Raw genomic sequence first — 19,022 nt, 5'->3', positions numbered from 1 at the left:
TCGCCTGCTTTATTGATCATTGCTTTTATGTTTATAGTCCTAAATATAAAGCTTTGCTACAAGTATCACATAAACTTAACACGATCCAAGAAAATTAGGCCAAGGTCAGGTAAATCAAACCATTAATACATGTACCTTACAATCGTTTAATACACAAATATAGTAACATTGACCAATGAAGTATATGAACCATGAAAATAAGGTCACGGTAAGATGACACATGCAAGTTGGACATGCACATCTTACAATTATTCCATACACCAAATATAGTTGATATTTGCTTATAGTTTTTGTAAAACAGACCAAAACACATGAACTTAACACTGAGCAATGAACCATGAAAGTGAGGTCAAGTTAAAAAAAAACATTGCCAGACTGACATGTATTATAAAAATAATTAAAAAAATATTGTGCTTAGAAGTAGTTAGTTAATGCTGACACATAACTATCCCTAGAGTTTGCAGGCTCGACACAAACCAATTGATTCGTGTCAAAATTGTTCAGAGAGAATGAAGTCATAGCTTTTATAATTTTATTAATAACAAAGTATAAATTTATAACAACACATAACAATAACAGGTGTATTATAAGCACCATGACATAAATGATAACATTTTAATATATCTAGTCTTATATTTTCCACACAATAGAATCTTTATTTGAAAATTATATTTGATACAAACTTTTATTTTAGTTTGAATTGAGTTATCTGCTGAAATAAAGGGTATTCAATTTTCAAAATAACATATTCTCTGAAAAGATTTTATCTTCAATCTCTAAACAAATCTCAATTAAACATGATTATTGATTTGAGGTGAGACTCTCATACAATATTTGTTATTGTTTGATTGTTTCACTGATTTTTACTAATATTCTTTTTATATGTGTATAGTAAGTGCATATTTATATCATTTGAAAACTTGCATTGCCTTTCACATTCAGTGAAATCATATACAGTGCATGGCCCAAAGTATTTTTCACTGACGATTTTTCAAAATACATTTCATATAAAACTATGTGTTTTATTCCAAAAAAATATCATGGTGTAATTTCTAGTCAGACTTTAATAAACTGTGTACCTATAGGAGCAGAATTGTCATAGGCTTATTAGGTTTCTTTCATTTCCTGATGATTTAAATAAAGTTACAAAAACAATTGTTCAAATAAAATGCTAAATTTCAACCAAATTGTAATGTTAGAAATTTATCCTAGTTCTTGTCAATAGAAGACAATTGATGACAACACTATGACCAAATAAAACAATGTTTTGAAAAGATTTTTTATATAAAATGTATACAACAAAAAAGGTATGGGCTTATAATTTTGGCCATGCACTGTAACTTAAAATTTTATGATGTGATGTGCAAATTATTCTTCTCCTTCATATTTTTAAAATAATAAATTTTCATGCAACAGTATAGTTGTACTACTCTAATAAAACAATCTAATGAAATATCCTCTAATTTCTCAAACAAAATTAGATATAACTACATATACTGAATATTAAGAAGCAAGGTATCAAATGTAGGAAGAGAAACTAAAGGCTCTAAAGAGCCTGTGTCGCTCACCTTGGTCTATGTGCATATTAAACAAAGGACACAGATGGATTCATGACAAAATTGTGTTTTGGTGATGGTGATGTGTTTGTAGATCTTACTTTACTGAACATTCTTGCTACTAACAATTATCTCTATCTATAATGAACTTGGCCCAGTAGTTACAGTGGAAAATATTTTGTAAAACATTACAAAAATTTACAAAAAAATGTTAAAAATTGACTATCAAGGGCAATAACTCCTTAAGGGTCAACTGACAATTTTGGTCATGTTTGACTTATTTGTAGATCTTACTTTGCTGAACATTATTGCTGTTTTTAGTTTATCTCTATCAATAATAATATTCAAAATAATAACCAAAAACGTCAAAATTTCCTTAAAATTACTAATTTAGGGGCAGCAACCTAACAACGGATTTTCTGATTCATCTGAAAATTTCAGGACAGATAGAAATTGACCTGATAAACATTTTAACCCTGAGAGATTTGCTCTAAATGCTTTGGTTTTTGAGATATATGATAAAAACTGCATTTTACCCCTATGTTCTATTTTTAGCCATGGCGGCCATCTTGGTTGGTTGGCCGGGTCACCAGACACATTTTTTAAACTAAATACCCCAATGATGATTGTGGCAAAGTTTGGTTTAATTTGGCCCAGTAGTTTCAGAGGAGAAGATTTTTGTAAAAATTAACGACGACGGACGACGACGACGACAACGACAACGGATGACGGATGCAAAGTGATGAGAAAAGCTCACTTGGCCCTTCGAGCCAGGTGAGCTAAAAATCAGTTTATATGTGGAACAGCTGTAAAAAAGTAAATACTATATATTAATTTAAAAACATGTGTTTTCGGCAATGTATTGATAAAACTTTGATCTTTTGGATTGAATTCTACATGATATTATCAATGTTTGTTCTAAGAAACTTTTTCTAAGTAGTTATAGAGCTTGGAAGTGAGTGTTATGATAAAAAATACTGGTATTTTGTATGTTTTATTTTAATTTTTGACTACTACTAAGTTTATTTCACAAAAATATTTGTGTCACAATTTTATTTATTAATCTGTAACATTAAAAACAAAATTATCTGTTTTCAAAGGTTCATAAAATATCCAAAAACTAATTGTAGATAGCACTAAAAAGTAAAATGGACTTGTTTGTATCATCTCTGGGTTTTTTTCAAAATAGAATAATTATTTGAAACAGACCTTTTCATTTAAATTACAAAATAAAAAAAAATGCAAATGCTGCTAAGGAATAACAATCTAAGTAGTAAATGACCAAGTATATCTTACTATTATTGAAACAGTAAATGTATTAATAACTGCTTTAAAACAAATGAAAAATAAACAAATCTCACAATAAAAAATAGAGAATGTTATAATGACTTTTAAGTTAACATAATGATTTGTAGACTAACATGATTTATTTTCTAGTCACGCTCGGAGGTTTGAATGCTTTATGAATTGATTTTGTTGATGACAGCACAATGGGTGATATTGGAGATGGAGATGAATAACTCAGCAAGGCAGCCATCTTGGAAATTGTCTTTGGATTGTTTGGGGTTTTGCTTTCTAGTAAAACATCAGTGCTGTTTTTCTGCAAATATAGAACAAAATATGATTATGTTTGTACAAGAAAATAACTAGTATCACATAATACCCAAAATCATTAGAGAACTCATGCAGATTGGCTATGCACATACAAACTACAAATTTTTCAATTCTTAAATATCACTAAAAAAACTCATATTTTATTTTGATGCCCAATTTTAATTTAAGATTTTAGACCTAAAACAAATTCAGATTCTAAAATTGATAATATTTAAACATATTGTACATGTTGGTTTCAAAGCTTTGGTTCTGTAACTTTTTCCCTCTGAAATAACTTTACTTGCAGGTTAATTTATCTAACAGATATTGCATCATGGAAACCTTTATAGCATACACATCAGCAAATATCATCCTGTCCTGAATGTCACTAGATCTCGTTGCTGATTTTTTTCCTGTCTTGATGAAGTTTTATATTCAACTATGCTATGTTTTGTATGCCTAGACCCAGACCATGTAATTATAATATAATGCAATGTTGTAAAATTGTACAGGAATCATGGACAAAGCATGTATCTTAATTAGTTTGACCAACTTTACAACTTAAGTCATCAATTTATTGACCAACAAATATGAAAAGAGATTGTTCCTTACCAAAGATAAAAGGTTTTAATATGAGCCTTTGTGTTTCTTCAGCAGTAAATCTTTTCAAAACCTTTTGTAAATGTTTGTACTTGAAACACAATGTGTCCATAGTACACGAATGCCACACTCGCACTATCATTTTCTATGTTCAGTGAACCGTGAAATTGGGGTCAAAACTTTAATTTGGAATTAAAATTAGAAAGATCATATCATAGGGAACATGTGTACTAAGTTTCAAGTTGATGTAACTTAAACTTCATCAAAAACTACCTTGACCAAAAACTTTAACCTGAACTTCGCACTATCATTTTCTATGTTCAGTGGACCATGAAATTGGGGTCAAAACTATAATTTGGCATTAAAATTAGAAAGATCATATCATGGGGAACAAGTGTACTAAGTTTCAAGTTGATTGGACTTCAACTTCTTCAAAAACTACCTTGACCAAAAACTTTAACCTGAAGCGGACGGACGAACGGAGGCACAGACCAGAAAACATAATGCCCCTCTACTATCGTAGGTGGGGCATAAAAAATCTTATTCTGTATGTGTTATACCTCAGGACTTTTATTCACAGAAGCTAGGGAATTTCTTGCATTAAGCTTGTCACGAAGTCTTTCCTTTGACTGTAGTAGAAATTCAGTTTTATCCTACAATATAAACAAAATAAAAAAATATATGGTTATGCAAATAGAATTATTTTTTCCTTCCTTTCACTCAGAAAGTGTGAAAAAAGAATATTTTTTTTTTTTAATTAAAGGCAATGAAAAAATAATAATCTAAAAAGAAAAGATCTTTATTTTTCGATAGTTGCTTTTTTCCTATAAATATTATCACTTACAACTATTAAAGTATTATGACTATGATCATAATAATTGTTCTGTTTATTGAAGGAGCCAAGTGGCAATTCTACTTTTGTAATCACTTGTCAGTACACTGAGGTTGTGAGTTCTAACCCCACAGGTTCACTGACTCCAATCTTAATTGACTAGGATTGTCAGTTTTCCTATCAAAGGTTGGTGGTTTTGCTCCCGGCACTCTGGGTTCCTCCACCTATAAAAACTAAAAACTTACTGCCACGAAGTAGCCAGAAAGTGGCGCTTAAAAGTGGAGAAAATAAATAAAAAGTCCAATACTTTACCTTGAGTTTCACTTTTAGTTTCTCTATATGTTTCCTCTGACTTGGATACTGTGGAGATTGTGACAAGATAGATAACTCTGTAGAATAATCCAGTATTGGTAAACTTATAGATGGGTAGTTAGATTTGTCACACAGGTTACTACAACAACAGATCACACCTTCCTGTAAAGTGTCCAATAAACTGCAGTGCTGCAAAATATAATACAACTTTCCATAAATAATCCATTTATAATTCCATTAGCACAAACTTTGCCTGAACAAAATGATGGGACAAAAAAAACATTAAGTCATAGTATTTTTCTTTCATTTAAAATCTAGAAATAAAATACCAGTTTTTGTACACCTGACAACCAATATAAAATTTATGGTTAATTATTATCTGAGACTTTAACCATTAGATTTAAGGCAATTTTTCATTTACTGTATTGTACACTTACTCCAGTATTCCTGAAATGATTCAATCAAAGCATTTGTGTTGGGATTGATGAAAGAAAGCTCCCTTTTGAATTTTCTGATTGTCTTCTTTTTTGTTCAAGAGTTAAGTAACTTTAGTTGTCAGATTTAAGTAAATTTTTCACAAATTATATCATAACTTAATTTTCCTTTTTCCTTAAAGTAACTTTAGTTGTCAGATTTAAGTAAATTTTTCACAAATTATATCATAACTTAATTTTCCTTTTTCCTTAAATAGATTAATTGGAAACTTTACATATTTTTTGGAATTAGTAGGAATTAGTTAACATAACGAATCTAATTGTTCAATTCAACGAACAATCTGATGTGTCATTCCAGTGTTTTTGGGACCTTGACTGTCAGATAAATAAAATAATTTTTAAAATATCATGCACTAGCTCTAGGATGCATGTATCAAATTACTACAAATATTATACTGCTGTTAGGATGGGTGAATGTAGATTCCCTTTTGAATTTGAAAATTTTCATGTTTTGTTATCAAGAGTTATTGGACTTTTCAAGTCCTACATTATTTATATATCTATAAATGCTATTTCTTATTTTTATTTGCTTCTGAAAAAAATGCCTTCTAAATATCCCATTTATATTGAAACAATATCAATATGTACAATAAGGGTGTATCATGCACTCTTAGTGCAGCTTCTTGCAACTAGAGGCTCTAAAGAGCCTGTGTCGCTCAACTTGGTCTATGTGAATATTAAACAAAGGAAGCAGATGGATTCATGACAAAATTGTGTTTTGGTAATGGTGATGTGTTTGTACATTTTACTTTACTGAACATTCTTGCTGCTTACAATTATCTCTATCTATAATGAACTTGACCCAGTAGTTTCAGTGGAAAATGTTAGTTAAAATTTACAAATTTTATGAAAATTGTTAAAAATTGACTATAAAGGACAATAACTCTTTAGGGGTCAATTGACCATTTCCGTCATGTTGGCTTATTTGTAAATCTTACTTTGCTTTACATTATTGATAATATTCAAGATAATAACCAAAAACAGCAAAATTTCCTTAAAATTACCAATTCAGGGGCAGCAACCCAACAATGTTTTGTCAGATTCATCTGAAAATTTCAGGGCAGAGGTTGTCGGATTCAAAATTTGAGGGCAGATAGATCTTGACCTGATAAACAATTTTACTCCTTGTCAGATTTGCTCTAAATGCTTTGGTTTTTGAGTTATAAGCCAAAAACTGCATTTGACCCCATGTTCTATTTTTAGCCATGGCGGCCATCTTGGTTGGTTGGCCAGGTCACGCCACATATTTTTTAAACTAGATACCCCAATGGTGATTGTGGCCAAGTTTAGTTTAATTTGGCCCAGTAGTTTCAGAGGAGAGTTAACGACGACAGACGACAAACGCCAAGTGATGAGAAAAGGGCCAGGTGAGCTAAAAATTTGTATTTTATTTTACATTAATACCTTCACTCCTCCCCAGAACTTGATACCAATAAAATCATCATTGATATCTGCTACATACACAATGTCCTGTTGTTTTCCACTGAAAAGGAGAAATAACTTAAATTTAAACATTGAAATCTAGTTTAATTTTACTGTACATTGGAAAACAAAATTCTGTGAAGATGGTATGCTTTTGCTTTATAAAAAGTGAATTTTTATAAGTTAACTGACAATTATTCTTGTATTGTTAAACATCTTTTTTTATTTTATATTCATTACACTGCTTTCAATAAATGTAAGAATTTCTTGATATGATATGATAAGTTGTTTTGTTATGCTTTTTAGGATTAATGTTTTTTTTGTTATCTATTACACCAATATTTTAGATTTTATCAACATTTCACATTAGGTTTAGAGATAAAACATTACACATCGATACCTATTTATTGTTGAAGACTGTATTTTGAGACGCCTTTCGTTTTTTTGCTGTTGTTAGGTCTCATTGATGAACAACCAACTATTGATTTTAGTCATATAAGCTAATCTGGTTGTTTTAAGATCATGGCAAGTTTTTCATTCATATGTACATTCATAGGGTTAGGAATTTTGCTTTGCAATAAACCCCTCAAATTTTTCTGTAGGATTGAATGTCCACATTTCCACCAAATGTACAATCACAATGCTTTTATATTTGACAGTGTATTTGGCAAAACTTTTAGGAATTTTTGGTCCTCAATGCTCTTGAACTTCGTACTTTATTTGGCCCTATAAACATTTTTGATTTGAGCATCACTGATGAATCTTTTTGAGACGAAACACGCATCTGGCGTAATTATAAAATTTTAATCCTAGTATCTATGATGAGTTTATATGCTCACAAAGCTTTTACACTTATCAATTTATGATGCAACTGAATAATCTAACCTGTGTTCAAAGTTTGTATTGTTGACCATTATAACAATGCCCACTATATCTGCTTCTTTGAAGGTTGGTCTCTTCCTGACAATGCCTTGTTTTGTTAGTACCTGTTCAAGCATGGAATAAAATCTAATAATAGATTTCCATATATTTCACACCTACACATCAGCAGGAAAATCTTTGATACATTAACAACAAAAATAAAGGATACTAATCTTATTATTTATTCAACATTTTGTCATTTTTACACAGTTGTATTGCAATTTCTAACACATCTTCAAAGGATTTAAGTTTCTTTCCACAAGATTTTATAGAGTGGTCTATCCCTTGCTGGTTCTACACTATATAATTAACACAGAAGGGACAAAAATATGAGACACAAAATTCCATTGTGATCCTGGTATAGAATTCAAAGTTTTACTGTATCAAATTTAATTGATGCAAATATAATATTAGACCCTGTTTAATTCCTACCTCTCTTGGTTCATAAATCATATCCAAGATATTGTCATCTAATGCTAATGGTTTGAACTGTGTTTGTTTGGTTGCTGTCAGCTGTACTCCACCTGACCCAGACCTGAAATGACAAACATAAAATATTTTTTTACCCTTTATGATGGAGAGAAGGATGTAGAACATCTAGTGATGTATCTTTCACATATTTTCAGATGTTAGGATAGGATTTTGAGGACTTTAGTCACTTTTGAGCAAAATGTGACTGCCTTTTTTTGGAATAACAGCATATGTCGAGGGCACTTGTTAAATAGTCTTAAATATATGCAAAATTTCCATTCACAATATTTTTAATATGTTCTATATCAATTTTTTGTGTGCATTTCAGTGGTTCATGTAGTATACAAATAAATCTAACAAAAAACATTGTAATAAACAAACTTTTAAGTTAATAAAGATGCATGTTACATTGAAAAAGTACAGTTTTGACATCAAAATAAATTGTTTGTTTAGGGGCTTGCGCAAATATTATCATTAAATAAAATATATATGTGGACAAAAAAGAAAGTTCACTTTATAGACATTATCTGCTTTTAATAAGTTGATTTCAAATTCAATGCATGAATAAACCTTAGAAAATATTTGGCAAGCAAATCAAAATTTTTGTTAAACATACATTATAAAACAGTTTAATCAGCTTTAGAGCCTTTATACTTTTAACTAATAATTCTACTATTATCTTGCATATCTAAACAAATAAGGCTTACCGTGCAGGTGCTGATGACAAACTGTAAATTTTATATCTGTGTCCTTCTTTTAGATCATTGTGAGTTGAAGTTGGTCTCCATATCGATAACAAAGATGCTGCAATGACACATGGAAGTTAAATCAGGACAAATTTTGAAGAATTTTCTTGTAATATTTCAATTGTTGAACACATAAATTAGTAAATACACGTCTGACACTAATGTTCTTTTTGAAAACTTTAAACTTCATTATGTCTTCATAATGTATACTGTGGATATCCCACATACAAAAAATGATTGCATAAATACTTGGTAATAAACTCACACATCTGACTATCCGTGTCTTTCCTACAACATCCAACAAGTCTGACTTTCATTAGAGGTATTACATTTCTCTGCTGGTTCTTCTGTAAATGGGAAAAAACTTAAATATGAAAAAAAAAATATTGCACTAAAAAGTTGTCTACTACTAAAAGCTGTAAAACAAGAATGTGTCCATAGTACACGGATGCCCCATCCACACTATCAGTGGACCGTGAAAATAAGGTCAATACTATAATTTGGCATTGAAATTAAAAAGATCATATCACAAGGAACATGTGTACTAAGTTTCAAGTTGATTGGACTTCAACTTCATCAAAAACTACCTCGACCAAAAACTTTAACCTGAAGTGGGACAGACGGATGCACAGACCAGAAAACTTAATGCCCATATATGGGGCATAAAAATACAAGTTAGTTGATTTCAGTAAGTCCAAAAATTGTCAATGAATACAACATGTATTCTTGGTTGTTTTTTTTGTAGAATCCAGAAAGAATAATGATGTTGGAAGATTTTCATTATTGGCCTTGAAATTTAAACATTGAAAGAATCAATAAAAGCAATCTCAGTAATATGAGCACAGTAAAACTTTATGAACTGTAAATTCAGAAATTATTGCATAGTTTTTATTAATGAGACTGTTGAGTATCACATTCTAATACAAGATACATCTATATGTGTATGCAGGTTTTCTGGAAATATGAATAGTTTGAAACTTCACATTGTTGTCCATTTTTGTCTTCAAAAATCAATTTCTAAATTTACATTATTCTTTTCAAATTTTCTGTATTTTACTTTAAAATACCTCATCCCCATCATTCCAAATTTTCTGGAATTCAGTGTTCATCTTCTGTCTTTTTTCTTCTTGTACACATCTTTGGTGTTCCATCAACAGTTCTAACTGATTACTGCTTAAATATGTCTAAAAGATGAGGGAAAATTTTTATTGATAGATACCTTCTTGCTTTTTCATTTTAAAGATGTTAAATCACATTGACACATGACAAAAAATAATATAACTTTAATGTGTTTCGATTTATTAATGAATTATTTGTTATTTGCTTGTTCTTGGACACCTGGACACCCAATGATTGAATCCAATTTTTAATGTCAAATATCAGTGCTGTTAAAAATTTCCTACTGCAGAGGCATAAAAATATTTCATGCAAAAAGAATATTTTTTTTTGTTTTACACTGATTTGTATGGAATATAACAGATCTTCGTAATAGCTTCATATTATACACAGTCACATTTTGTTTTAATAATGACCAACCAAGTAATGGTCAATTACAAAATAAGGGCAAACATAAAAAAACCAAAAATGTGTCCCAAGTACACGGATGCCCCACTCGCACTATCATTTTCTATGTTCAGTGGACCGTGAAATTGAGGTCAAAACTTTAATTTGGAATTAAAATTAGAAAGATCATATCATAGGGAACAAGTGTACTAAGTTTCAAGTTGATTAGAATTCAACTTCTTCAAAAACTACCTTGACCAAAAACTTTAACCTGAAGCGAACGAACGCACAGACGGACGGACGAACGGACACACAGAAGGACGGACGAATGGAGGCACAGACCAGAAAACATAATGCCCCTCTACTATCGTAGATGGGGCATAATTAAAAACATGGTTTTCAATAATTTAACTAGCTCTCTTTACCTGGATATCATCAGGATGTTTAGCAGAATTAATTGCCTCATAAATTTCTTCACCTGAGCTGAGTTGCTCTATGTCTTTACATGTAAACTTCTTTCTCTTGATACATCTTTCTACAATTAACAGGAAACCTTAATTAATAGATAGTGATATATAAACACAGTAATATTTTTATTAATTTACTTGAATAAGTTTTAAAACAGTTTATTCATACATAACTTTCTAAACTAAGCAATTGAAAATAACTGGCTTAAAATTAATCTTTCTGGCCCAGGGACCTAAAGATCAAGCTATGACAATATCTACTAATCAGCTTCTTCAATATTCCAAAAATTGTTGACATTTTTTATAAAAGCATAACAATATTTTGTACAAATTCATACTTATAACTTCATTCCTGTTAACCTTCAGAATCAGACAAAATGAACAACAGCAATAAAAGCACTGTATATTTGTTTTGTTGTTTTATTTTCTATATTTCCTTGTGGTCTCATTTACCTTTAACCAACATCCTTACTCTCCAACATTTTAAATTTAAAAATGTAATTAAACTTTAAATGTATTAATTTCTGTATTTTCTCTTTTAGACTATAAAGGAATACTTTTCATTAAAATAATCAAATAGTAATTACCTTCCTTATTATCTTTCTCAAACCGACTTTCTAATTGTTGGTACAACTTTTCCATTTTCTCCTGTTGAAGTTGTTGGAATGATTGTTTATATTTCTCTTCAGCAGCATAAGATCTGAATATACAGCCACCAGCTACTAACTTCTCCATATACTACAAACATATAACAATCATACTAGGTTATACTCCAAATTGACAACAACACTTCAAATGGTCTGCAACTTTATTTGCTATGGTCTACATGTTTCGCCTTTCAAACTATCTTAATAATTAAAATTCAGACATCCACCTCTTAATTCATACAGATTAATTTACTTTTATAACAAGAATGTGTCCTCAGTACACGAATGCCCCACTCGCACTATCATTTTTCTATGTTCAGTGGACCGTGAAATTGGGGTAAAATCTCTAATTTGGCATTAAAATTAGAAAGATCATATCATAGGGAACATGTGTACCAAGTTTGAAGTCGATTGGACTTCAGCTTCATCAAAAACTACCTCGACCAAAAACTTTAACCTGAAGCGGGACAGACGGACGAACGAACGAACGAACGAACGAACGAACGGACGGACGAACGGACACACAGACCAGAAAACATAATGCCCCTCTACTATCGTAGGTGGGGCATAAAAATTTAATAATTTTTCACTTTATTATGCTTATTTAATTTTAATATAATTTATTTTTATCATTTTAATACCGATTATTTTTAAAGGAGAGTAGATAGCAAACAATTTCCTATTTACTGTATAGTTAAACCTTTTTCTCTTTTGGCAAAAACCAAACAATATCTTTGAGTATTAAAATTCTCAGCTACATTGTAATTGTCTTTAGTACTGTGTCACCCCATAAGTCCTTTTCCAGTGTCAAACAATAACATTAGACATTTTAAAGCTTTTAGTATGCATCAGAATGGATTAAAATTTCACAGGTGAAACATGAGAGTGTTTGTATATCATTATAGAATTTACAACTATCTGTTGCCAAAGATATACAGACATGGGTGTGGTCAGTTAAAACTCCTATATTATAACCTTACCATGGTAGGATATTTCCTCACAACCAAAACATCAACACAACCAATTATTCCACCTTCTCCTTGTAGGGATGTCAAAGGTACACAGAGAGGTGTGTGGTCAGTTTGGAAGCCCAGAATGGAATCCCAAGAGGCAGGTCTTGTAGAATTAGTACTTATTTTCAACATCAATGCTTCTGGTGCCTGAAATTTCAAATTAATCATTATAGTATAAAAACACAAACTTATGTTAAACTTAAATTATTTATACTTATTTTTTTAACTGATCCTGAGAATATGATAAAAAAGAATGCTCTGAGACTGATGTCATCGAAAAATTAAATACTCTCTGATAAGACTAGTGTGTAGAACCTTTTCTTTAATATGCAACTTTATCAACAAAATAAACTTATTAGATGGTTTTCATATTTTGAAAAGGTCTTATCAAATTATAATTTTGATTCCTATTTTTCGGACAGCTCCTTATCTGCAGAGGTTAGGTTTGACCAAGCAAATCACGTAAACATGGATGTTTAAAAGTTTCTTCACAAGCACATTTTAAAAGAATAAAAAGTAAAAAAGATAACTTATTCTACCTCTAACGGAGGACAAGCATCCTGGGAACCAGTCAGTTCAGCTCCAGATATACAAAGTTTATGTCCAATCTGTATACACCCTTTGTTAATCAGGTTAGACTGGGGACCATCAACTCTGGCTTTAATACCATACCAGCCATCTGTTAATGATATCTGGAAAGAAAATAAACATGTGTAAAATTGGTTTACCCATTGTTTGTACATTAATTAGGTTGTTAGATTTCTTGTTTTAATTGTTTTACATTTGTGATTTTGTGGGCTTTTATAGCTGACTTTGTGGTATGGGCTTTGCTCATTGTTGAAGGCCTATTTAAGGTGTCCATTTCTTTGTCATTTGGTCTATTGTGGAGAGTTGTCTCATTAGCAATCATACCACATCTTCTTTTTTATATTATCCTCTAAAAATTAAAAGAGAAATCAAAAGTTTCTTAACTGGTCTACATTATTCATTCAGGAATAACTAAGGTCACATTTCATGACAAGAATAATTAGTTGTAACAATGGACACCATTAAACATTCTCATCCCATGTTCAGTTAACTTTAAAGTCTGGGTCAAAACTTTAATTTTGCATATAACAGTTCATGACATTTCCTTTTACAATTTGACCAAATAATATTTTGATTTTTATTTACTGGTAGTTTGTTTTTTCCTTTGTTTTTTATGCATTTTTATGTTTGCTACATTTGATTTACAAAAGTATTTCACACACATTATTGATGAAGATTTTTCTAGAAACAAGTGTCATATAAACTCTCATCAGAATCAAACAAATTTATTTTTAATTGTTTTATCTGTTGCTGTTTTACAAAATTCACTACAGTTAATTTTGATTTAAATCATATTGCCTTTTTAAACTCACCTTCAATATATTGATGGTAGCAGGTTATAATAAAGGCAATTTGTTCTTTTCACAATCATTGTCCCCTTAACAAATAGTTTTGTACAAACACCAATACCAACAGAATGTTCTTAATCCTGCTCAAAGTATCAAACTTATCATAGAATGACATACCTTAGGTTCCTTAACATCCATTGTTATATCAGATACACACAAAACCATTCTTTTACATGGTGTATCATCTCTTTCACATATCTTCATAATAGCAGACCTAGAATTAATCAGGATTTAATACACATGTTTATTTTACTGTTGAATATAAATGTGGTTATGTGTGCTACTTTATTTTCTTTCTTACCACTGGAATCAATTACCCTTTTCAGATGAAATATTCTGCCAAAGTATCTAGAATATGTCTGAATGTTTGTGTTTTACATGTATTTTTAGTTAGATTGTTGGGGAACTTATGACAGTATTTGTTAAGCTTTTTTGCCATAAAAAATTAAGCAGCTGTCTTCGTCTGTTCTGTTCACACATTGTTGTTAATATAATGGAACTTGATGCAACTGTCATACAAGTAAGAGGTTTAGTGCTAAGAAACCAGGTTTAAACCACCATTTTCAACATATTAAGAAAATGTCTGTATCAAGTCATGAATATGACAGTTGTTAGATATAGGAAGATGTGGTGTGAGTGCCAATGAGACAACTCTCCATACAAATAACAATTTAAAAAGTAAACCATTATAGGTTAAAGTACGGCCTTCAACACGGAGCCTTCGCTCACACCGAACAACAAGCTATAAAGTTGTCCATTCATTTTATGTGTTTGAGCTTTTGACTTTGCCATTTGATAAGGGACTTTCTGTTTTGAATTTTCCTCGAAGTTCAGTATTTTTGTGATTTTACTTCAACCCACTGACATAGCTAGATCGACATACATGTTTAAAAGGGCTGTCTTGAACTTGCTCCTTGTTTAAAGCTGAGCTGTCCCTTTGAGATTAAGAGCAGCAATAAAAGCCTTGTTCAAGTGGTTTTGGTTTTTCATGTGCAAGTAGTGATGTTGTTTTGATTTGATACACCATATGCTTCTTTTCCATTATATGTTTTATTCTTTGCAATTTTAATCCATAAATATTATCATACAACAAACCTTTGACATTTATCTATTTCTCTATCATATCTATATTTCATCTGTAACATCACAACCTCTGGTGTCAGGCATCTATAATACATAAAATAAAACAATGTCAATATTCTATACTGTAGAAGAATAGATATAATTAATGATTTTGTACATTTGAAAATTATTCCAGATATATTATAAAAGTTCATTAAAAACCAATGAAAAGCAACATACATTGTCAAATCAAATGTCAAAACTTTTGTTCCCATCCATTCTATTTATTTTTCTTCATGAATGCAAGACGCCTCCGGGTGCGAGAATTTTTCGTTGCATTGAAGACCTGTTGGTGACCTTCTGCTGTTGTCTGCTCTATGGTCCGGTTGTTGTCTCTTTGGCACATTCCCCATTTCCATTCTCAATTTTAAGAATGACACAAGATAATACAAATTTCTGTGAATTTATCGATTAATGTAATCCCTTAACCTTTTCATATAATATTGTTCTATTTGTGAAAAGTTAAGTCTGGTAATTATTAGGTTTACTTATTTGAGGTGTTCTTTCATTAGAAAAATCAAACATTTCAACACAGAATTAATAAAAATAACAACCAATCAATAGAAATATAATGTTTGCCATTGCTTTATAAAACATATGTGTCTCTTCAAAGGAAGATGTATGATGCCTGCCATCTCCAAATAATATAAGCAAAAATGACAGAATCCATGTTTTGGTAGGTCAAAAAATAATCAGATTAAAAATCAAAATAGAAGATGCACAACTGTATGTACAAAAATAAGATTTTTTTTAGTGATTTTCAAGGAATTGCAAATCAACATAAAGTGTGATGACAGAAGTGACTCCTATATGTTGCTAGCAATAGCTGGATTTTAACACACTATACAATAATTTCCTTGGATATATTACCTTCCAGCAAAGATCCCAACTGAAGTAACTTCATAAGCTGCTAGTTTCCAAACTACCCATCTATAATGGTTACAGAACCATTTCTCATCAAGCAGCTTACAGTCTACATTATCTATGGTCAGGAATGCTTGGTAAAACTCATCCTTTCCTGCATAGCCTTTATCATCAGGAACCAGCATAGCTCCATCTCCGACAATTATATGGTGAACATTCTTACCATAAAAGTCAGGTAAGTAAAATTTATGGAGAGCTGCATTACTACATCTTACTTTTCTTGTTGAAGGATGTATATGACTCATGGCAGACTGAAATATAAAAAGTAGTGAAAATATATCAGTTAATTCTTCCTTAGTATTTTTTTGTCAAGGATTCCAATTATGAACTAAACTATTATGTTGTAGTTTCTTTACTACAATGTACCACTTAATTTAATGTGTGTACATTTCTTATCATAATACTTATACATTAATACAGAATAAAAGTCAAGTGGTACTGTGTATTAAAATTTGTTGAGGAAAAATTTACAACCTTAAGTATGTTTATTAGGGTATGGTGAATCACAAAGGAGTAGGTCCGGTAAGACCCCTTTTTGGCCCCAAAATATAGCAGTTTTACAAAATTGTTAAAATGTAAACTTTTAAATATATATTGGACAGTAGAATGCTTCTGCTACATAAATATTGATTGTTTTTGGCAATACAATGCACATATATCGAGTACTAGCACCATTAAGTCACGCTAAATTACTGAAATCTTCACATTTCTATCATTTTAGCTAAATTTTAGACGGTTTTCGTTTAAAACGAAAGTGGCCGCATTCGTGTTCATCCTTAATATTGAAATGTAAGTTGTATTTTATGATAATACATAACATATATAAAGATTTCGGATGAACACGGATGCGGCCACTTTCATTTTTGACAAAAACTATCTAAAAAGTGACATTTTTCAACATATTTGGTAGATTTTTCATATTTGAGCTTGAATCGGATCGTTTTCAATGACTAAATCAGTTAAAATCTTTCACATAAACTAATTGATTCAAATGAAATAGACACTTAAGTGTTTAAAAAGAGGTCAAATTCATTCGTCAGATGAACTTGAAATTTGAGGCCAAAATTGATCCTTACCGGATCTACTCCTTTCATTGTTTAATAAAATAAAAATATTTTCAAAATCTTTAACAGAAAATTCTTCATAGCCACAAAAACAAGTATACACATTGATTTTCCTTATTCAACAAAAATAAACACATATATTAGAAATAAAAGAGAAAAAAATACATATTCTGAACTTTGAAAGCTGTTTTCATTTCAATTTATATTGACAGCTCATTTAAATTTTCTAAAATCATACCTGGTTAATATTGCTACTAAGTGAGATAACATCTTTCAGTTTAAATCTTTTATGTGACTGTTTCATCTGGTACAACCTTCCTTCTACTGGGACGACCTTTCTCTTCGACCTCTCTTTGATCTTGTCTTGTTGTTGTTTCCTGGCATTCTCTATCATCTGTACTGTATCTTTGCTGATTTCATTCATTGCAGAAGTCTGATTTAAACCCTTTGATTTCAATCCCTGACCAGAAATGTCTTTTCTTATACCCGATTGGTTTTCAACCTTTATATTATTTGACATCTTTGGTTGTAAAGGTATTCTTTTCTGTTGATCAGTTATATTCTTTCCTGTAACAAAAATATTTCATGTTAAAAAGAACTGAAGACTTTGTCAGCAAAGAATAATCATAAGTATCAACAATAATGTGTTCATAGTACATGAATGCCCCACTCACACTATCATTTTCTATGTTCAGTGGACCGTGAAATTAGGGTCAAATCTCTAATTTTGCATTAAAGTTAGAAAGAATAATCATAGGAAACATGTGTACTAAGTTTCATGTTGATTGGACTTCAAATTCATCAAAAACTACCTTGACCAAATTTTTTCAACCTGAACCAGGACAGACGGACAGATGCACGGATGCACAGATCGAAAAACATAATGCCCATATATGGGAGATAAAAATCTATTTTCTAAAAGAGTACAAAAATACTTGTCCAACAGAAAATTCTGACAAAATACACATGGAATAGAAAATGCTTTGTTAATCATGTATAAATTGCATTTCTATGAAACTATATTTTCAATAAATGTCTACTACAGTATTTATATAAACAGAAACACCCACTTTATAGCTAATAAAGGTTGTTAAACACTTCCATAGAAGAAAAAGATAAATATAAATACTATTCTTGATATTCCTTGCCATAACAAGTCTGTTCAGAGCTTGGGACCACAAATTATTTAGGGTATTAAAACTATACAAACCTTGGTAATTTGCAGTTTTGGGCACAAAAACTGGAGCTGCTAGTTTAACCTTATTACTGTAAACAGTTGTTATATCTTCTGTGGGTGCTGATGATGGCTTGTATGGTGTTTTAAATGTAGACTTGGGAATTACATTAGTGTCAATACTGGTATCACTAGAGAGATATTCCTGTATTCTGGTCCTGAAGAAAAAAAAAAGATTTTTGCACATATTGAAATACAAATTGTACTCACATTGAATATGATAGCTTCATATTCCCATTAGAACATGACTACAGAGACAGATTTTTATATCTCTTTGAAAAAGACATAGTGAAATTGTGGAACATATTTTGACAAATATTAACAGTCTATTGCAAGTACATGTTCAAAATTAATCAAAGCACAAAAGACTTACAGATCTTTCAAATCATTTAATTATTTTTTTAACCATTATAAATACGGGGTATTTCTGTATGGTTATTTGAATTTAAAAGATAAAATAAATTTAACAAGTCTTTACATTTTGTAAAACTTTACAAAAAGATTGCCTCATGTCAGTGTTAACTAATATCATTTTATGATTGTTCTGTAATATTTTAATATACATGGTATATGATACTGAAAGATAAGGACCTACATATTATGGGTATGTCTAGTACATTAGCAGAATTCTGATAAATCCTGGAGGGACATTTTAATTCACACTT

General features: G+C 30.6%; 1 protein-coding gene across 1 annotated transcript in view; it reads right to left on the bottom strand.

The window, feature by feature from the left end:
* Positions 1–518: 518 nt before the first annotated feature.
* Positions 519–19,022, bottom strand: part of LOC143071441 (uncharacterized) — a 41,491-nt gene continuing 22,987 nt past the window's right edge. Inside the window, exons 12-29 of the mRNA XM_076245708.1 lie at positions 18,334–18,515; positions 17,362–17,690; positions 16,006–16,310; positions 15,109–15,180; positions 14,131–14,227; positions 13,117–13,269; positions 12,545–12,724; positions 11,505–11,655; positions 10,876–10,985; positions 10,015–10,131; positions 9,213–9,294; positions 8,909–9,005; positions 8,163–8,265; positions 7,695–7,795; positions 6,792–6,870; positions 4,894–5,082; positions 4,310–4,402; positions 519–3,156 (exon numbers count right to left, since the gene is read on the bottom strand). Coding sequence (XP_076101823.1) covers positions 2,983–3,156; positions 4,310–4,402; positions 4,894–5,082; positions 6,792–6,870; positions 7,695–7,795; positions 8,163–8,265; positions 8,909–9,005; positions 9,213–9,294; positions 10,015–10,131; positions 10,876–10,985; positions 11,505–11,655; positions 12,545–12,724; positions 13,117–13,269; positions 14,131–14,227; positions 15,109–15,180; positions 16,006–16,310; positions 17,362–17,690; positions 18,334–18,515 — 2,614 coding nt within the window. The 3' untranslated portion in view covers positions 519–2,982. The remainder of the gene's footprint in view (positions 3,157–4,309; positions 4,403–4,893; positions 5,083–6,791; positions 6,871–7,694; positions 7,796–8,162; positions 8,266–8,908; positions 9,006–9,212; positions 9,295–10,014; positions 10,132–10,875; positions 10,986–11,504; positions 11,656–12,544; positions 12,725–13,116; positions 13,270–14,130; positions 14,228–15,108; positions 15,181–16,005; positions 16,311–17,361; positions 17,691–18,333; positions 18,516–19,022) is intronic.

The sequence above is a fragment of the Mytilus galloprovincialis genome, chromosome 4 (assembly GCF_965363235.1).
Source record: "Mytilus galloprovincialis chromosome 4, xbMytGall1.hap1.1, whole genome shotgun sequence".
In the NCBI taxonomy this organism is placed as follows: Eukaryota; Metazoa; Mollusca; class Bivalvia; order Mytilida; family Mytilidae; genus Mytilus; species Mytilus galloprovincialis.
The sequence above is the reverse complement of the archived record's forward strand: the minus strand, read 5'-3'. Positions and strand labels throughout refer to the sequence as shown.